Genomic DNA, 22,448 nt, shown 5'->3' with positions numbered 1-22,448 from the left:
ATGACCCTTGTGATAACTAATTTCGAATTAAATGTGTATATTCATTAGGAATTTAAACAAACCTATCTGAAAAGATGAAAACTCTATGATTGGGCCAGTTTTTCTTTTGAAATCCAGCAGCTAGTAATACTTGTTATATAGTGAATAAGTTAAGATAAATTTGGATTTACAAATTCTTAATGTAGGAATATTAAAATAGGAACATATTTAGCTCATTCTGATGTAAAATAAAACATTTTTAAAATTTTGAAGCTCTTTAGAATCTCAGTTCCTTTCCCATAAAACACTTATAGAAAGGTAAAACTGATTTTTGAACACAGCTTCTGTGAAAAGCATTTATCTCCTAATTGTCAATTAAAATTGTTCTTATAATGAATAATGACACTTATTGAGCCCTATTTTGGATCCTAAAAGAATAATTCAGCCTACTTATATCCAAAGTTTACCATTCTAAAGAAATTTCTTCTTCCTTAAATAATCTTTGTTACCGCATTTTATCGCTGTAAAGTATTTAAACAGTTATAACAAAACTCATTTTCTGGGGAATGATAGGATTTCTTGCAGGGACTCCTTCAAGGTTACCAAGAGAAAGCATCTGAATAACTCTCTTTTTTTTTATTCTAAATCTCCAATCTTTCTATTACCCCAATGTCTCTTTAACAGACAAAAATTAATCTTGTGTGCTATTGAAGATATATTAATCTCAAAAAAACAACCCAGACTGCACAGATTTGTTTACTTTTGGAAATCAGAGTTATTAACTACATAGAACTTTGAAAAATTTAATGGAAAACGAACTATTTTAATGACAGTAAAAAGCTGATTTGGCTTGTTAAAATTAAACAAATATTTCTTTTCAGCTTTTCTTCTCAAAACTTTTAGATAAATAAATTTGAAAATTACCTTCAATTTACCTTGAAAGAGTAGGGTTAACAAGTTAGACTACAATTCCTTTTTTTGTTTCTTTTTCACAATGATCTCTGGTATTGTCAAAGTTGGTAACTACATTTTCATATTTTAGGCCTAGTTTATTAACTGAGACATTTTTGTTTAATTATTTCATTTCTGTGTTATTTGGGAAAAGTATAATTCAGAATGAACTATTATGATATATTAAGATAAAATGTTTTCATAAATATAAAATGTATTTTGTGAATAAACACATGATTTCCTAGAGTGTTTTCACAGAAGTGTACCTGACATAACTTTAAAATTCTTCTGAGTTCATGAAGTGACATTTATTAATATGTAATGAAGGCTGATTGTTTTTCACTGAGGGGATCTACGTTGATAGTAATGCAGTGCAGCATAATGTTTAAAAGCGAGAGCTCTGGGGCCACATGACCTGAGTTTGCATTATGGCTTACTGTGGGCAAGTTTTTAACCCCACTCTGCCTCAGTTTCCTCTTTTTCTTAAAAGTAGGGCTGATCATAGGACAGAGCTTGTGTCACATCTAGCTAGTGTTTGGCATGTTCTGAGCAACATCTCTGTGCTTCCCCCTGCCCATGGACCTGATACATTGTGTTAATTTCACACAAGAACGTAGTACCTAGATTTGAAGAATCTGAATCAGACTGAATGGAGCTTTTTTCACCCATTTCCTGTTAGCTTTTGTATTTGCATTTTGTTCTATATGGTATTTATTTTATGTAGTGCCTTTTTATATTGTCATGACAGTACAACCAATATTTCTATTTTATAGGGATGACATTTTAACTATTTAAAAATTTAAGAAATTTTTTTAAAGCAGCAAAAGATTATTTGACTACGACAAAAGAAAATTGATGACGTTAGAGTTGTCATGTTACGCTTTCAAAGTATAAAATGTCTCAGCATGTATAACTTTATTTGTTATCACATTCCAGACAATGTGCCCTGTGTGTTTGGATCGTCTGAAGAATATGATATTCCTCTGTGGCCATGGAACGTGCCAGCTCTGCGGTGACCGAATGAGCGAATGTCCTATTTGTCGCAAGGCCATTGAACGAAGGATTCTTTTGTATTAACTAAGAAACTCAGTGTGTTTTGTTAGCTAAAGCGTTTGGTCATGAGATCTTAGTAAGCTTTGAAGCTAGTCGGAGGTTCTAATGAATTTTTAATATCATAGTTTCTTTGCTAGAGTATAATTAGACTGTAAATGTACCAGAATTGAAAAACTCTACAAAACAGCATTTGAAGCTGTGGATTTTTCTTTTTTTCTTCTTTAATGTGAGACATCAAATCTATGTAATTCATAGGTGATTTACTTTTGTCTTCTAAGAGGGAAAATCCTTTAAGGATCTCCTGTTATTTTTGTCTTTATTATAGTTTTAAATTTGTTAGACCTCCAAAGATACACTTCCTTAGGATCAGCTCTCCTTTAGTCTATCATGATTTTGCAGTGCGCTGACGCAGGTCCTCAGAAAAGTCGTGCTTCACCTGGAAGGGGCAGGTCAAACCATCATGTCACATATATTCAGTAATTAAATTATAATACAAGTTCTACATCGTTAAGGGAGTATTAAAGAGAGGGTTCCCTTTTTAAGATAACATGAAGTTATTTAAATGATTGTTTCTGAATTCTTAGAGTAAATAGAAGCGTAGGATGACTTTACATTTAGCCCATTTTCTAGATTTAAAAGGAAGATTACTTAACTTAAATCAAATTGCCAGTTTCAAAATAACTGATAGACATGAAAAGGAAAAATAAACAATCATAGTGGGGAACTGAAGGAGGGGAAAGTATCCAATAAAAGAGTACCTATTAACTGACCATTAACAGTTCCCTTTCTAATGTTAATTCATACACTGTTTTGTTCAGCCAGCCTTTAAGACAACATCTGTGAAAGTGTACCTCAGTTTTCACTGTGGTTGCTTATCCAGGTCTAATCTGACCGGTGAAATGATATTGCCCTATTTGGGCCTCTGAGGTTCCACTTAGCTTTTCTCATGTACTGAATAGTACCCCGTGATCTGAGAAGGATAGTGTATGGTCCAAAGGCAGCAATCCTTTCTTCTCCACACCTGTTAATTCTGACAGTGTTACTGATTCTACCTTCCTCGTAGCCTTGCTTCCACTCTCTCAAATAGTAAGGCTTAACTGTAAAGAAGAGTCTCTCTTTATACCTACAGATGAGGATATTATTTAAACTGCCAACAGTATCTAAGACATAGTAAATAACCTAGTAATAAATGCTTACTTTAGAAAGAGTGACCAGGACATTTACAGAAATATGTCTGGTTACCTGTAGATTCTTTTTTTTCTTACTCAAAGTTGGACTCTAGAGCATCTAATCATTCTGTCTCCTTTGAATGGGTAATCTTACAGTGTCTAGGATCAATATACACGTAAAGAAATGTTTTGGGGTTCATTGCTGCTAGATTATAAAAATAATCAGCTGTTTACAATAGTGTCTACTATATACTGTGTATAAGCTTACTCCTAAGGATAGTTATCTTTTTTGTAGTTTTTTTCCCCCTTTGAATCTGGTTCTTGTTTCAGTTTTTCTGCTACAACAACTAAATTTGAAAGTACAAAGTCTCTACTCTCCTAACAGGAGTTTCTGGCTGTTCACTGTTTACTGGCTGCTGCCCTTGCAAGTCCTGATGAAAACAGTGGTGAATTTTGCTGGCTGACTTTGTAGTCTCAGTAATTTCATGTCTATGTTCAGCTGAGTAGCGTCATTTAGAACAGTAAAATTTTTACAAATTTTAAATTTGAAAATTTATATTGACTTTACTCAGTTGTCTAATAAAGAGTCACTGAGGCTATTTTTTAAGCCATATTTTGAAGTTATAAAAAGAAAGAACATCTGACTGATGATGTTCACATAAAAAGACAAACACACTCTTCTTTCAGATTTGAAAACAGTGTAAGTCAGGATTTTCCTTTTCTTCCAGGCTGTAGGCCACCCATCTCTTTTCCACTAGATCACCTGGTAAGGAAGGAGCACCTGGCTGACTCATGTGTCATCTGGGCAACCAGAGAATTATATGGTCCAGAGCTCTACTGTACTTAAATCCTTTTTATTTGTCTTCTGAGCTGTAGTGCTAAAACTTATGTCCCTAATAGGCAGTTTCACCTTCCAGACTAGTTTGTTTCCTCCATATTAAAAATATACTAACTTATAAACTATGAAAACGTCATAAAGTCACTATAATTATAGTGCTATGTACTTGTGGATTTTCTGTATTTGTACCACTTTGAAATTTGTTTAATGAATAAAAAATGTTTCTCTATTGATATTTTCAAGCACCTGAAAAATTATTTTGAATTTATTTTGGGTTTGTGAGAGAGAATAAGATTAAGAACGTACTTGTTTGGAACTCTCCTCTAACTCTGTGAAACTGCTACCTCTGTGTCTCTCAGCAGTATTTTCCCAATTAGGTATATTTCCTTCTCATTACCATTTCTTTAATGATGCCTCAAAAGAGCTTTTACTTTTTGTAGAATCATTTAAGAAGACAAAACTAACATGTATTTGTTCAAAAACGTTATTTATGGGGCTTCAGGGGCTAGATACACAACATCGAAAAAAATGGTCAGCATCTTAGCACATACAGAATTGATCATGCAGCCATTGTATATTTGACGTAATTTCTAGTCAAAAAGAAGGAATTCAAAGGTACTGATACATTTCTTCCTACTATTTCAGAATAGTTGTCATTAAGTAGTATTTGAATTCCCTCTCTGTGCTTCTCACTCCTACCACATTTTCTCCTTGATTCTTCTAAGATTGCTAGTTTTGTTACCCAAAACGTATACACTACTTACCAGATGGTGCTATTCTAATCGTTTTTCTTCACATAATTTAACATTCTTACTGCTTATACTATATACATGTTTTTGTTGGGAGCAAGAAAGTTTTTTAAGAGAAGATCATTTGGTATTAGTATAGGAATATTATATTAGACAAGTCTTCAGTTTAGCTGGCTGAATTATGCTTGGTTATTTGTAAATTTAAATGTTGCAAATTGACCAGCTAGCTACTGAGGCATAAAATTAATTGATAATGTTGAAAATAACTTTCTTAAATTTATATCTTTGGTGGCTTTAGCTTGTGAGAACATTTTTGCATATGAAGTGCATGCTGCTTAAGATTTGTCCAATTCAGATCTCAAGGCTGCGCCATTTTTATGTAGGAGACATACACAGCCTACTTATGTGTTGCCCAATTGCTGTTCTTTGTTTATGAATTTTGGACCCTTTTGGACTGGGAATTAGTTAAACTTATGAACTAAGAGAATGGTGATGGAGTAGGATAGGGAAAATAGTGGGGGGTTGCAGCAAGTAGGAAAGAAAAGTCAGTGTTTGAGTTTAGAGGGAAAAAGGGGATTGTGTAGATTTCATCAGAGCATTAAGTGGAGATTATATTTAATTGAACAATAAAAAGGCTCTTTCAGCCCATTTTTAGTCTACTTTAATTGACAATTGCTTTCTAAATTACAGATTTTTAATGCGGCTTTCTTAAAAAAAAATCCAAAAAGAAAAGCACTTATCTTCTCAGAGTGTCTGAAATATTTTACAGTAATAATTTGTGTAAAAGTTGAATTTTGGAATAGAATTTCTTGTGATAAAAACACATAACATGAATTTTACCATTTTAACCACCGTTTTTAAGTGTCCACTTCAGTAGTGTTAAAGTATATTCACGTTGTTGTAAAACAGGTCTCCAGAAGTTTCTTATCTTGCAAACTTATAACTGTATACCCATTAAACAACTACTCCCTTTTCCTGCTTCCCCCAATGGAATAGAATTTTGATTAAATATAAATCAAGAAACACCTAAATTATCTTAATAGTTTGTGTTTGCAAGATCTAAAGTCATGGTAAACATCAAGTTCCTAAAATTCAGGGGGATGACAGAGTTTCTTCCCACTTTGCCAATTATCATTGATCATAATTGAGTAGGTTTTAAATATCTGTTAATTGGAAGGGTTTGTTATTTTTTGAGCCAGAAGGGAGAAACACATTTTAAATAACAGAATTAGGTTAGCTTTGAATTTGTACTAAATTGGGAAGGTAATCGATTTTCACAAATTATGTGTGCCTTGTTGTCGAAAATGTCAGTTATCTTTAAGTCTACTTGTAACTGTTTCAAAATATTTTTTCTCAAAAACACAGCCTAGTTTTATTTGCTTGAATATTATGATAGGAATGCTTACTGATATTACTTGATAATCATATATGGCCTTGGAACTTTAACATATATGTAAACAACTATAACAGTATGAATAACTACAGTTGTACACCCTTAAAACATTAAATTTGAGGAAAAACTATTTAATGCTGTCTCATGTGTACATTGCTTTGCTACAGTGAGGGGGCAAATCCTTTAGATTGAGCCTCAGTTTACTGATAAATGGTTAGTAGTGGGAGACTCTAGAGTATAAAAATATGAACTAGATAGTGGAGCTGATGAATTAAAATTGTAAGTGGCTACACTGGCGTTTTCTACCTCCTTTTCTTTCAGAGTATTACTTTTCCAGCATTTATTCATTTTTGTGACTAAGGAGGAGATGGAAACCTGAGGTTAAAATTGAGATTTTTATTTTGTTGAACTTGAAGCAGCAGGTACAGGAAGGTGACCTGCCACATGAATTTGGTGCCTAAATCCGTAACTACAAGTTATAATTGACACGTACAAAATGTGTAAGAAAGAATATTGCTGAGTGTTTTACTTTTCCTGCACAGTCATAGTTGATTTGTTTCATAAACATAACTTTTTTGCTCCAAAAAGCAAAATGGTCTTGTGATTTCTATAAAATAAACAAATGTCCGTTTTGTCTGAAATCTATAATTTCAGGAAGCTATTGAAAGTTCTGACTCAGGGCTTTTTAAGAGTTTAGCAGTTGTTAGTTATATTTTGGAAAATCCATCTACATGAGTCTTCAGTGCCTTGAAAGAATCGTTAACTTGGCAGCAGCACTAGGACTTTGGAGAAGGTGGTCTTGAGTGCGCATGTTGTCACACACACCTTTACAAGTTGTATTGCTTAGCTTGTGTAATAATGGGACTGCGTATGAGCTGGGTTTGGGTAATTCTTTAAAAGAAATTCTCTAGATTTGCATGTCATATTTTTTTTTAAAAAACTGATTATTTGTGGCCATGACACTGTTACGAGAACAGGAACCGTATGTTGAGTCTTCGTGCAAAGTCATGTATAAGTAGCATCTGGAGGAGGAGATAGAGTTCATCCAGTTTGCCATTTTAGTATGAAAGGAGGAGCTGTTTGGTAAACAGATTATCTTCCCCTCTAATAAAAAATGACCTTTTGTTCTCATGATTTGGTTATAAAATTTTTTTTTAAGGAAATCACGAATTGCATGTCATTCTTAATGCTAGTCTTCCTTAGACTGAATCCACAACATTGTTTTTCTGTTCAGTTCAGTATGCTTGTGTCTACTAAATGTAGTATATTCAGTGATAGAAAGCAGTTCGACTCATAGCAGTGTTTTGCTTTGTATTATTCTAGTGTTTTTACCTTTCGTTTGAATAAATTTAAAGTCTTGTTTGTCAATATAGTTTTTGTAGGGCAAATGATTCTTGCTTATTAGCTTTTGTTAAAAAAAGTGTTCAGCAAGAGCTAAGCTTTTAAAAATAAATGCAAACATTTACCATTAATAAAACCTTTGATGTAGTAGCATTGTATAATGCTTTTCTCTGATGTTTTGAAACTATTTGTTATAAACATATACATGAATTTTGATTCTTAAGGTGGTTGGAGACAAATCTCTGCACATCAAATCTTTTATTATTGGGAAGGAAATTATCATGTCTTTGAGAAAGAAGAACATACATCTCCCCCTCCGTGTAAGACATAGATGCCGCCTGCAGAAGGTTCTCATTGCGCTTGTTTACAGTGACGGCACGTGCATCTAAAGGGCCAAAGAAGCTGTTCATATTTTAACACCTCACACTCTTTCAGGATTAGGATATGTTGAGAAAGGAGTCTGAATAGGATAAGTTTATTAGGAAATAAATCCACTAGCCAGGAAGACTCAACTTTTCTATAAAAAGTTTATTCTTCACAACTCAGATGTAGATTTCATTTTCAAGAGGTATACATTTTAAAGCAATGATTTGTTTGGCTTTATTAGAGTTTTGTGACTAAATCAATAATTGAATGCTTTGGGGGTTGTTTTCCAAGTTAATAAAAGCATTTATTTGTGAAGTTATTGAGAGGTTGTCTAGTTTTAGTTCAAAAGATTAAGTATATGTATCGGATGTTTAAGAGGAAGATCATCTGAAACAATCTTTTTTAATTGTTATTTGAAAAAAGCATATGTATTCCAGCTTCAAAATTGTGAATTTATGTTTGGATAACTTCTAATTAGCTGTATTTTGGGAGTTTATTTCTGTTACTGTATAATTAGCTATTTCATGGCAATATTTTTTAGAAATCAAAACTCTGTATAGGTTTTTAAAATAAAGCCATTTTAGAAAATCTGATTTACATTTCTTATCATTGGCTGTTATTCATCTTTTACAGAAGTTAAAATTGTTTGTTAGGCTTATAGTGTATCATTTCCCAAACTTAGAATGAAAACTTTTCACGGTGCATTGCAGAGCAGCGACAGGCTTGTAAGATAGAATGAGTGATGACATATCCATGAGACAAGTCAGTGCTGCCCTAATCAGAAATGATGTGTTCATGCTCTAGGTGCCCCTTCATATCAGGCGCTTGCATTCTCAGATACGGCAGCTTTCTGAAAGGCAGATTTTTAAGTCAATGTAAATTGTTTCTCTCATATTTAAGAGTGTTACCCACCCTTCCTCTCCCTTATTTCCACAGAACACTAATTAATATCTTGAGTAGAGCATTGACGTACAGTTTGGGCAAAGCTTTTATAGGTGAAGTTAACCCTGATTTAATTGGAAACATAGAAAAACAGTAAAACCAGAGAGCCGTTGGCTACTGACCATGGTCAAATCATACTGAAGAAAGACTGAAGTTCAGAAAGATTAAATGCTCTTAATATATATGTTAGGGTACAAGAGTGCTGTATTAGTTTCCTATTGCTGCTTGAGGTTACCATGAACAGAGTAGCTTAAGACAATAGAAATTTATGAGCCTGCGTTTCTGGAGGTCCGAAGTCTGGTGTGAGTCTCCCTGGGCTAAAATCAAGTTGTCGTCAGGGCTGTGTTCCTTTCTGGATGCTCTTGGGGAGAATCCATTTCTTTGCTCTTTCTAGTTTGTAGAGGCAGCTTATGTTCCTTGGCCCCTTGCATCTTCAGGGCCAGCACTGGCCAGTTGAGTCTCACATTGCATCATTCTGACATTGTCTCTTCCACTTTTCCATTTTTTTAATTTTTACTTTTTATTTATTTATTTACTTGAGGAAGATTAGCCCTGAGCTAACGTGTGGGACGCCTACCACAGCATGGCTTGCCAAGCGGTGCCATGTCCGCACCCGGGATCTGAACCAGCGAACCCCAGGCTGCCGGAGCGGAATGTGTGCACTTAACTGCTCCACCTCTGGGCCAGCCCGGCCCCCACTTCTCCATTTTTAAGGACGCTTCTTATAGCATTGGGTCCACCTGGATAATCCATGATGATCTCTTTAATTTTAGTTAGTAAGCAACCTTAATTCCACCTGCAACCTTAGTTCCCTTTGCCATGTAACATAACATATTCGTACGTTCCAGGGATTAGGAAATGGTCATCTCTGGGGGCAGGGGGTATTATTCTGCCCACTACAGGTTTAGATGGGAATTTGGGCTTGTGTTACTAACTATTCTACATATAGAGAAAATGTTCTCAACAGATTTAGAGAAATGATTTGATTTCATTGAGAGGTTAACTTAAATCCACCCAAATTAACGGAAGTGGTATATGTAGGCAGTTCCTAGTTTATGAATGTGGGGATAAATCTCAAAGGAAATAATTGGCTCAAAATTTTGACTGTTTTTAGAAGAAGGTAATGATATCCTTAATCTATAAAAATGCTGGTATGTTACATGCTGTTCCTTATTCACCTTCATATTCTATATTGATGATCTCACCATTGCTATGGCTAGATTATCGTCTATATGTTTGAAAGATTTCTGATTTGATACCAGATTCTTATTTCCCACTTCCTTTGGGCATATTTGAATAGATATCCAGGCACCTCAAACCTGACATGTCCCAACCTTAAATTCACTATTTCCAATATACTTGTGTTAATTAATAGTATTATTACCCAGTTCCTTAAACTAGAAACTTCAGTCATATTTGACTACTTTTATCACCTCTAGTTATTTGCTGGATCCTCTTATTGTTTCTTTGGAAATATCTCTTGAATCTACTCCTCATCTCCACTCCCACTGCTTTTGTCAGGGGCTTACCAGCAACTGGGTAATTTCAGAAGCGTTCTATCTGGTCTCCCTGTGACAGCCCTTGTGCACTTTTTATTTTTTTAAGATTTTATTTTTTCCTTTTTCTCCCCAAAGCCCCCCGGTACATAGTTGTATATTCTTCCTTGTGAGTCCTTCTAGTTGTGGCATGTGGGACGCTGCCTCAGTGTGGTTTGATGAGCAGTGCCATGTCCGCGCCCAGGATTCGAACCAATGAAACACTGGGCCGCCTGCAGCGGAGCACGCGAACTTAACCACTCGGCCACGGGGCCAGCCCTGCCCTTTTGCACTTTAATCTTGTCTCCATTTTACCTTGATAGTTATTAGCCTTTATAAACAGGTTTGGACTTCTGGTTTCTGGTCTGGCATGTAAGGAGATTGGAAGCTAACACCCCTGTCCTCACAATAAGACAAAAGATGAACAAGGTGAAAGCTAACAACTCTTATTTGATCTATCAGAGAACTGAGGTCACAGGCAAACCACTGCTCCAAAAGTTGTAGACAGTGACAGGCAGATACAGAGAATCACAGCTTACTGGAGCAGAAGCCCAGGACTGAAACCCATGCTATAACCAGTACAAGGGTAGGAAACCGTAAACTGTACTTGATGAATTGCTGGATGCTCAGGACAAATGTGAGGGTTAAAACCTCCGGGCGGGAGGGGGTGCACAGGGCATACTTTTGTAAGTTTTACTATCAGGAGACCTACGAGGTTCTCACAGTGAAGACAAAAAAATTTGCTTGTGCTTCTAACAGGAGAAAGGGAAAAGTAGCCGTTCTGTTGGAGAAGAGCATTCTGTTCACCTTAACAAGGCCTACCTTTAACGGAAACTGTTTTGTCAGAGCTTGACTGACAAAATACTCAACTCCAGCACACTCTAGGCTTCTACTTGAGGGAAGACAGATACCCAACTCCAGCCCCCTTGTAGCCTTCCTGTCTCACTTAGGGGGGAAAAATGCTGAGAAGCACTTGTGAAGGTGACAGCTCACCAAAAGATTTGGACCTAACCATAGAACTATAGAAGGCTTTCTTACCACCACATCAATAGGGCTTCTGTATACTAACAGGATTACTACTGAAAGGATGGCATATCTCAGACCTTATTTGATAAGAAGTCTCTAGGGAAACCCAAAGACAATAGGGGAGACAAAAATAAGGACACCAGAGAAAATTTCAGCCTCTGCTACAGCCACAGCACACAGTGACACGGGTTAACTCCTAGCCAAGGGCTCTAATGGAAAAAGTGAACAATGTAAGAAGAGAGATGGGAACTCTAAAAAAGAATCAAAAGTAAATGCTGGAAATAAAAAACTCTATCAGAAATGAAGAATGCCTTTGATGGGCTCGTCAATAGACTGGACAGAAAGATAGCTGGAAAACCCCAAAGTTCTTGGAGATTAAACAACACACTTCTAAGTAACATGGGTCAAAGAAGTCTCTAGAGACGTTAAAAGATATTTCAAACTGAACGAAAATGAAAACACAACTTAACAAAATTTGTGGGATACAGTGAAAGCAGCTCTTAGAGGGAAATTTATAGCATTGAACGTATACATTAGAAAAGAAGACCTAAAATGATTACTCTAAGCTTCCATCTTAGGAAACTAGAAAAAGAAGAACAAATTAAATCCAAAGTAATTAAAAGAAAAATAATAAAAATTAGAAATCAATGAAATTGAAAGCAGGAAGTTAATAGAGAAAAATCAAGGAAACCAGTAGGTGATTCTTTGAAAAGATCAATAAAATTGATAAACCTCTAGCCAGATTAAGAAAAAAGACACATATTACTAATATCAGAAATGAAAGAGGTGCCATCACTACAGATGCCAGGGACATTAAAAGGATAATAAACAACTCTATGCCCACAAACTTGATAACTTGGATGAAATGGACCAATTCCTTGAAAGACACAATCTACCAAAACTCACACAAAAAGGAAATAGATAATCTAAATAGGCCTATATCTATGAAAGAAATTGAATCAATAATCAATAACCTTTCAAAACAGAAAGCAATGGGCCCAGATGGACTTACTGGTGATTCTAACAAGCATTTAAGAGAGAAAGTACACCAATTCTCTACAATCTCTTCCAGAAAATAAAAGCAGAACCAATATTATCCTAATATGAAAACCAGACAAAGATATTACAAGAAAGGGGAACTTCAGGCCAATATCTCTCATGAACACAGATGCAAAAATCCTCAACAAAACATTAGCAAATTATTGGACAAAGAGAACAGATTAGTGGTTACCAGGGGAAAGGGGGATTAGGGGGTGGGCACATAGGGTGAAGTGGTGCACCTACAATGACTGACAAATAATAATGTACAACTGAAATTTCACAAGGTTGTAAACTATCATAATATCAATAAAAAGTAAAAAAACAAAAAACATTAGCAAATTGAATCCAACAATGTATAAAAAAATATGAGCAAGTAGGGTTTATTCCAGGTATGTAAGCCTGGTTCAACATTTGAACATCTGTTGATGTAATCCATCACATCAATATGCTAAAGAAGAAAAATTATATGACCATATCAAGAGATTGAGAAAAAGCATTTGACAAAGTCTCTACTTAGGATTTTTTTAATAAACCTAGTCATGATGAAAACTCAGCAAACTAGGAAGAGACAGGAACCTCCCCTTGATAAAGAACATCTAGAAAAATCCGACAGCTAACTTCACCCTCAATAGTGAGAAACTGGATGCTTTCCCCCTGTAGTTGGGAATGAGGCAAAGATGTCCCCTTTCACCACTCCTATTCATCATTTTACTAAAGTCCTAGCTAATGCAATAAGACAAGAAAACAAAATAAAAGTATACAGATTGGGAAGGGAGAAATAAAACTGTTTGGAGATGACATGGTTGTCTATGTAGAAATTCCTAAAGAATTGACAGGAACAGTCCTGGAACTAGTAAGTGATTATAGCGAGGTTGAAAGATATAAAGTTAATATACAAAAGTTAACTGCTTTTCTATGTATCAAAAGTGAAAAAGTGGAGTTTGAAATTAGAAACAATACCATTTGAATTAGCACCAAAAAAATTGAAATACTTTGGTATAAATATAACAAAACATGTACAGGATCTATATGAGGAAGACTATAAAACTTTGATGAAAGAAATAAAAAAAGATCTAAATAAATCAAGGATATTCCATGTCCATAGATAGAAGAGCTCAGCATTGTTAGGATGTCACTTCTTCCCAACTTCATTTATAGATTCAGTGCAGTTACAAACAAAATCCCAGCAGGTTATTTTATGGATGTCAACAAATTCATACTAAGTTTTATACAGAAAGGCAAAAGACCCAAAATAGCCAACCCAATACTGGAGAAGAACAAAGTTACAGGATGCACACTACCTGACTTCAAGACATATTAACAAAGCTAAAGTAATCAAGGCAGTGTGATATTGGCAAAAGAATAGAAAAATAGATCAATGGAACAGAATAGAGAGCCCAGAAATAGACCCACACAGATATAGTCAACAGATCTTTGACAAAGGAACAAAAATAATGAAAAGCAGAAAGGGCAGTTTTGTAAGAAATGGTGCAGAAACAACTGGGCATACACATGCAGGAAAAAAAATTCTAGACACAGACCTTACACTTTTCACAAAAATTACCTCAGAATGGTTAATAGACCTAAATATGAAATGCCAAACTGTAAAACTTCTAGTAGATAACACAGGAGAGAAACTAGGTGGCCTTGGTTTTAGTTATGAATTTTTAGATACAACACCAAAAGCATGATGCATGAAAGAAACGATTGACAAATTGGACTTCATTAAAATGAAAAACTACGGGACTGGCCCTGTGGCCGAGTGGTTAAGTTCGCGCGCTCCGCTGCAGGTGGCCCAGTGTTTCGTTGGTTCGAATCCTAGGCACAGACATGGCACTGCTCATCAAACCACGCTGAGGCAGCGTCCCACATGCCACAACTAGAAGGACCCACAACAAAGAACATACAACTATGTTCTGGGGGGCTTTGGGGAGAAAAAGGAAAAAAGATAAAATCTTTAGAAATTAAAAACTACTTTGTGAAAGACACTTTAAAAAATGAAAAGATAAGCTACAGACTGGGAGAAAATATTTGGAAAACACACATCTTATAAAGAGCTTGTATCCTAAATGCACAAAGAACTCCTAAAACTCAACAGTAAGAAAACAAAGAACCCAATTTAAAAATGGGCAGAAGATCTCAACAGAAACCTCACTAGAGAAGATATACATAGGGCAAACAAGCATATATGTTTCCAATTGTCTTGGGTATCTAACTAGGTTGGAATTGCTGAGTCATATGGTAACTATGTTTTATCCTTTTGAGAAACTGCCAGACACAAAAAACCATGTATTGTTTGATTCCATTTACAGTCGTGTGCTGCAAACAGTTTTGGTCAACGACTGACCGCATATACAACGGTGGTTGCATAAGATTAGTACCGTATAACCTAAGTGTGTGGTAGGCTATACCACCTAGGTTTGTGTAAGTACACTCTACGATGTTCACACAATGATGAGACTGCCTGAGGATGCATTTCTCAGAAGGTATCCCTGGTGTTAAGCAACACATGACTGTAAATAAAGTGTCCAGAATAGGCAAATCCGAGGAGACAGAGAATAGATTTCAGTGATTGCCAGTGACTTGGGGGAGGGGCAAATGGGGAATAACTGAGAACAGGTACAGTGTTTCCTTTTGGGGTGATGAAAACTTGTGGAATTAGATAGTGATGAGGGTTGCACAACTCTGTGAGTATACTAAAAACCACCAAACAGTCCACTTTAGAGTGGTGAATTTTATGGTATGTGAATTATATTTCAGTTTTAAAAAAAGAAAAGAATATTAGTGACCCCCACAAGTATCATGCAGAGTCCCTGCCTGCCAAGGCTCCTCAGAAGGAAATGGAAAGTTTGTGAGACTCAAAGCATCATCTTAACCTGCCCAACCTGTTAACTAGGATTTATTTGGTTCCCCTCTCTTCCCAGCCATCAGATGGTACCTCTCCTCCAAAGTTGTTACAGTGAAGCAAGGCTTTGCTTCAACCTGGTATATTTACTTGTAAGATCTGCTGAAGAAAGTCAAGGAGTAGTTATTTCTGGTTTAATTGACTAATGAGTTAGTCCTTAGCATTTTCCAAAGATGATCAAAAAGTTTTTTATAAATATTATAAATTCATGGATTTAAATATATTTTATATGTTTTAATATCTTACAGTTATTGTCTTCATTGATACTCCGATTGTCCCATATTTGAACAGTGGGAAGTTATTCACATTGGCTCCTGAGTGCTGTTGACACAGACCTGTTCATCTTTGAGAGCTTCCTCGCTTTCTGAAATGACAAGATTTCCAGTCTCGTCTTGTACATTTTCGGCACTGATTTGGAATGGAACATTTCTCCAAGGAGTCCTGATCTGTTTAGTGAGAAATGGCATAAATAGGCCACAATTTGGGTGTTGGGGGTGTCAATGCTTTGGGGTTGGTCATTGTTTTTGGTCTTTTCAGTGGAAAGAGCTAGGAATATTTTTAAGAAAAAATATACCATGAGTTCAAACTGAATCTTCCAATTCAAATTCAGGACTACTGGCTATTTATTTAGCTTCATTGATTTTATATCTACATCTCTTTTCAACCATTTAAAAATGTATCTGATTTATTGCACAATAACAATATTAATGTTATCCCCAACAATATGATTTTCTGAAAACAGTTAAAAAAATTTTTTGCAGTTCTTTTTATAATTAGGGTGTATTCCACTGTGGATATTTAGTCAGATAACTGTTTTTAAGTCCCTTAGAACAGCTCTTTCTGTGTAGTTATGTTGCCAACTGGGTACACAGATTTACTTTTGGATATTAGGAATTGCTTTATCCATTAATGTATCTAATTTCATTTTAAATTAGATAAAATATGTACATTGTTCCAAAGTTAGTTCTACAAAATAAGATATATTCAAAGAGGTCTGGCTTGTATTCCTGTCCCTTCCACCCTCCATTCATCTATAAATAATATTTGGTTTATTTACCCTCCATTTTTTTTAATATTAGGAAATACACACATGTATAAATCAGTACCCCCTTTCTTTTTTAAAACATAAATATGCATACTGTGCATGAGGTCTCCACCTAACCTCTCACATTTTAATAATAATGACTTTTAATACCTTACCATATAGAAGAAGATATTTTTTTTCTGTTGATGTGTAGGGGGAGACAAAGAAAGGAAAAGTAAGAGAAGCTGTGATTGTGGGGCATAGGGACCTTGGGAGAGTGGCCTAGAAAGTCATGGTTCTGGGCTGCCCTGGCTGGACGAATTGGAGGTCAGGGTTGCCTGGACAGTTGTGAGAATAATTCCAGGGGTCTGGCCACGTTATTCCAAGCCAGGCAGGTTGGTTTCTTCTAACCCAGTCTCTTCAGTTTAATTCAGTGTCTGTTATCCTTCAGCCCCAGTCTCCCCTCCTCTGGGAATAAAGGGAAAGAAGAGTGAGGAGGCATCCCCCAGCCCATGGTACCTTCCATGGGGAAAAGTAAGTTAGCTTATGTGCTCATCCAATGCCCACCTCCTCCGTCTTACTACCTCCCTGCTTGGGACAGCCCATCCTCCCAGGAATGCTGAGGGCTTCCTATTCCAAAACATTAAGAACCTACAACTTCAGGCTGGGAAAATAGGAATTGTCTCCTTCCTGTCATGGCAAAGAGCATTTACTTCTGAGTGGGATCTCAGGCATTTCCTATGGGAAGACACACAGGAGAGCCCAAGATCGTCCTGCTGGCTCCACCTGGGGGGGGGGGCGGAGGGAGGGAGGTGCTGTGCTCTGTGCCCACCTCCAATCCCCTCCCTCCTCTGGAATTCTGCTTGCACAAGGGAAGCCAAGCTTCCTAGACAAGAACTGTGTGTATTGTCAGAGACTGTGTCAAACTTGGTCTCAAATGAGGAAATTTCATTTAAGAGAAACTTCTAATTTTTTCTCTCTCTTTTTAAAAGATGCTCTATACAGGAAGGTGAAGTAACTGTCTAATGAACATCAGGATAATGAATAAATATGACATCATTATGTTTAATGATAGCAACATAAACACTTATTTAGCTCCTACTGTGTGCTACACACAGGCACTTTACACGTATCATCTGATTCAGTCACTAGGGTTATGAGTTTCATTTTTCCCATGAGGATGGAGAGGCTAGGAGAGGCTAAACAAATAGCTCATAGTTTTTCATTTAGTTAGTGGCTGTGCTAGGATCCAAAATTGGTCTTTTTTTTTTTTAATCTTTCCTCCCCCCCATTCCTCCTTTCCTTCCTCCATCCCTTTCTTTAAACAACCAAAGGCCATATTCTTGATATCACACGACTCCTGCCTTTGATGAGAGCTCTGAAGGGTGTCAGGGAAAAAGCTGATGTGAGAAGTAGTCGTAAATGAGTTTCAAGTTGAATGGGAAGAACCGGGGCAGTTAGTAACGTACCTCTCACCCTCCTCCTTAAATTTTTCCCTAAAGGATTGTAGGGAGAGAAGTTCTCCAAACTGGGATCTTCATTGGATGCACCAACCTCTCTCTCCCACGAGGGGTCAGTAAAACCCTCTCAGTGAATTGCAGACCTGTTGGTGCCCTTAACCCCTCTGCGGCTTAGCGCTGCAGCTAAGAGGATCATTCTATTCTTGAACGGACCTCTGACCTTCACATCGACTCTTCTCTCTCTATCACGCTGCTTTTTTCGGGCTGAATTCACCTGACACCTGCACTCTATCCTCATGCTACCATGTAGTGTGAAACAAATGCAATGAGCACAAAGTCTCAGTTCATTCTTTACTTTTAATGTAGTGTTTTAGTTAAAAATTACTCTACATAAAATATGGTTACAAATTGTTTCTTATAATTCTGTATCTTGCAATCATTATATCTGAATAAGTATTTAGAACAGGAATTGACGTATCTAAAGCAATAATAATATATTTAAGACCTATGAAGTGCCTTCTAAGGCTCCCTGGTTCATGCTGTACCTGGCATTTGAACCCTGGCGGTCTGGCCCTGGAGTCCGTGACCCCAACCATTGTTGACACACTGCCTCTCCACCAGAGACAGAATCAGTGTCTCCCACAGTCCCGGCAAGAGTGATTTTCAGGTATAGAAGCTACTACAGGCATTCAAGAGGTGGATTGAGATTTTGTGGGGCTTGTAGCTTATACTCCCTGTAGAAAAACAATAGAAAATCACAAATACAAATGTAGACATTTGAGTAAATGTTTATTTAGAATGAGAAAATAATTAGAAAAAAGACTACAAACAGCTCCAAATCCAGGAAGAAAGGCGTATTTTTATTGAGGAACTCCCTGACACATCTAGTGCTCCTCCCCCACCCCCCTATCTTGACAGGAGTGAATGTCCATTTTGACTAGGTGTTAATGAGAACTGAATCTTTGGCTTATCATTTACATGTCTGAGGTCTGGAAGGAGTTTTCGCAGGCCAGCTTCTGGCTGCATTCATTTCAAACCTCTTTTCTCTTCTGTGACCCATGTACTTCAGGTGCCAGGCGCCATAGGACAAAGCATGTTGCCATACCCGCGGTCGCCCTGCCTCTTCCCATCACACCACCAGGTGGGGAGAGAGAGAGAGTATTTCTGGAAGCCATGTCTATGCCAGGGTGGCTTAGCAATAGCTTAGATATACACAGAAGTACCTGCAAGCCACATCAATGTAGCCAACTAATTCCAAATAAATGCATCCTCAGTGTAGCCTCACCTGCCTCTTCTCAAAAGCGGGGGGGCTACCCCATAGCCACCTGGCACAGAGAAGCAAAAGAAAAGTGGGAGTGGAAACACAAAGTGGTCAGAACTGATTGCGGTTAAAATGTATCACTTTTGCATATTTTACAAATAATGTGACCATATGAACACACTCCTGGACCCTTCCCAGGCTTGGAAGGGACCTGTCTAGTGACAGCCCTGTAGCTTAAGTTACTTTAGCTTTAGGGTGAATGCCCCTGTATACATCCTTAGAGAACTAACTCACACCCCAGCCTTACCCACAGCTCAAAGGGTATGTGCCAGGTTATAGCAAAGAAACACTCGTATCCTGCTGCTAACAAGGACAGCTTCTCCATCTAGTGACAGGACCTCTCTAACTGTAGGCAGACAAGTCACAGGATTTCCTGATACCCACCAAGTATGGCAGGTTCTGCTGTGGATAAAGTCCAGTTTTTTGGCCATGGGTCATTGCATCAGTAAGGAAGATCAGGGGATGTCCACCGCACAACAGAAGTGAGTGTACAACTGAGACCTAAGAACGGACAGCCGTCTTGGGTCAATGATCCACTTTCCCCAGGACTCAGTAGTGATAAAAGCTTTGCTCATACTTTTCCCTTGCCTAAAACCATCTCCATCCAGCACACATCTCACATTCCAACCCCAAGCCATGGAGCCTTCCCAGCAGCTCCAAGGCCCTCGGATCTCTCCTCTATCTGAGCTCCTACAAGTTTGAACAAACAATTCCCGAAACAACTCTTTGTTAAGTACCCATTCTGGGCTAGCCTTTGGTTAAATCTTAGCAGATTGCTTACAAAGCATTTTATGTGAGTCCATCTCTGTTTAGCCAGATTATAAACAAATTGGTGACAGGGACCAGGATTTCTTGCTGGCCTATCACAGTTCTGGTCATGTCAGCACTGAATAAATACTTACTTGATTGATGTGGTTCTGTCTCCTCTCTGATGATCAAACCTCTTGGCAGCTTCCTCCTAAGTAGACTGGAGACTCCCTAACTGGGTGGAGAAGGTAGAGTTATCTCCTGAAGAAATTCTAATGGAGTTCCTCCAACCTTGCTAATGGGCTCTTGATACTCTGCAGCCCGTATTTGAAGCAACTTTCCTTCTCCAGTAAACTGGTTAGGAACTTTGGTTTTTGACAAGATGGCAGTTCAAATCTAGTTTCTGATCCCCTACCCCGCCCCCTAAATTTCTTACTTTGTGAGGTTACGAGGTTTGGGGGCACTTGGAGCTGGATAAAGCTCAGTATCCCTTAATGCAAGCAGTCATGCTGCGTCTGGGGACTTCCCTCCTTCACTCGTCCTGTTTCCATCCTGGGAGGCAGCGTAGAAACATGGGAATAGCAGACTTGAGTCTCAGCCCGGCCTTGCTTTAGTGCTGGCTCTGCCTTCATGGGCCAAGGGAGGCCTGGCCAAGTCCCCTCACCTCCCCCGGCCCTGCTTTCTTCCTCTGGAAATGGGGGATGGTAACACAATTCACCGCATGGTTCGGTTGATGAGTCGTTCAGTCGTTCAGTTGATGAATTTGTTCTCTGTTCGCGCAGGTTCTCTTCTCTGTCTCCCAATTCCTGTCCCTGTGGGTTTCTTCACCCGGACACACCCCTGCGGTCTCTGCATTTGCCCCTGCAGTCTCTGCAAGCTCCCGAGCTGTTAACTTTTCGTCTCTTATCCTAACGCTGGGGCTCCAGCAGCCGTGGCTTGTACCGGGATCCAGGAGCTGGTTTGGTATTTTTAGGCGGAGCTCCGTTAATTCCTTTTCCACGAGGGAAGAGTGGCCCTGCGAGGAGAACCGGAAGTGCCAAGACTTCCGGGAAGTCATCTTCCCTGCTGGCATGGGGGTGGGCATCTAACAGCGATGAGCAGGCTTCAGAAATAAAATAGCATTACCTGATTTTTATGAAACAATTTAAAAAATATTTTGTTTTGCTAATTTAATTTAAAGTCTGAGCTTATGAGGCTCTGCCATTTGCTGGGTCCTTGTCTATGTCTTAAGTCACTGAGGATCCCTTTGTCTGGGGCTAGTCAGGTAACCTCTCTGTGTCTCAGCTTCCTCATCTGTAAAATGGGCATGTTCGTGATACCTGCCTGACAGGGGGGTTTTACCCATCTTGGTAAAGGGCAAATTTACTGTCCCATTGGCAGACCCAAACCTCAGTGTCAGTCATCCTTGACTTCTCTCTTTTTCTCCTTCCTTAACTCCGACCCATCAGCCAATCCTGTGGGCTCTCCTTTGAAGATGCATCTAGAATTGGACCTCTTTTCCTTGCTTCCACTGCTAACCTGGACCCAGCCAGCCTCTCCCTCCCGGATTGACAATGTCCTCCCTAGTTGTCTGCCCTATGCCCCTGCTCCGTTTCAGTCCGTTCTTCACATTACTGCTGGAATGAGCTGTTTAACATGGAAATTAGATCAAGTGTCTTCTGTGCTTAGGACCCTCCAAAGGCTCTGCATCTCGCTCAGAAAAACAAAATCCCTCCACACTCCATGCTCCAGCCCCACGCGTCCTCTCTCCCCTGTTTCTCACTATCCCCCACCTGACTGTAGCCCGAGGGCCTCCTGTCTCTTTCTTGAACATGTCAAGCAGCTTCCTGCCTCAGAGCCTTTACATTTGCTGTTCCCTCCATCAGGAATGCCCTTCCCGTGGATTCCACAGAGCTCACTCCCTTCACTTCTTTCAGACATCTGCTCAAATGCCTCCTTCCTAGTGAGGCCTTCCCCAATGCCTCCACATACCACAGCAAATCTCAGCCCGACCTACCCCGATCCCCTCACCCTACCGTATTTTCTCGTTTACTACTTTTCTCCTCCAATCAGGCATAAATTTTGTGAGAGCAGGGCCTTGCCTCCCTGTTCACTCTTGTATTCTCAGGGCTCAGAGCAGAGCCCGGCACATCATAGGAGGCATTCATTAAATATGTGTTGAAAGACTGGATTAAGGGAACAAAGACGTGAAATTGCTTAGTGAGTTAAAGGGAATATGCAGAAGTGAGTTGTCACCAGCCCAACAATAGCTAACGTTTAGTTTATTCGTCATTTACTCTGGCCAGTCACCATGTTAAGGGGGTTCCATACATTATTACCTCATTTAATCCCCACAACAGGGTGAGAGATACCTATTGTTATTTATTATTTTTAGTCAAAGAAATTATTTTAGTAACTTACGTATTGAAGAAGAAGAGGGAAAATAGTTACCAGTTGGTTAAAATGCTACAAACATACACCTGGAATGACTTGTCATTGTTTAAAAAAACATGACCTTGTGGTGTCAGCCTTGTGTCTGTTTCCCCAAACCAACTTCTCTGAACCAGGCTGGGCTCCGTGTGGACGAGACACGGGGTGAAGTGAATGGTGCCCCCGAAAACACGCTGCC

The 22,448-nt window shown here is 38.2% G+C and overlaps 1 protein-coding gene across 2 annotated transcripts in view; it reads left to right on the top strand.

The window, feature by feature from the left end:
• The window catches only part of MIB1 (MIB E3 ubiquitin protein ligase 1), a 141,075-nt gene extending 134,813 nt beyond the window's left edge, over positions 1–6,262 (top strand). For both annotated transcript variants that reach the window (XM_023647510.2, XM_014727680.3), the window contains exon 21: positions 1,867–6,262. In XM_023647510.2, the coding sequence (XP_023503278.1) occupies positions 1,867–2,007 (141 nt within the window). In that variant the 3' untranslated portion in view covers positions 2,008–6,262. The remainder of the gene's footprint in view (positions 1–1,866) is intronic.
• The last annotated feature ends 16,186 nt before the right edge of the window (positions 6,263–22,448 follow it).

Source organism: Equus caballus, chromosome 8 (genome assembly GCF_041296265.1).
Source record: "Equus caballus isolate H_3958 breed thoroughbred chromosome 8, TB-T2T, whole genome shotgun sequence".
Classification (NCBI taxonomy): Eukaryota; Metazoa; Chordata; class Mammalia; order Perissodactyla; family Equidae; genus Equus; species Equus caballus.
This window is presented reverse-complemented; position numbering and strand designations above follow the sequence as displayed.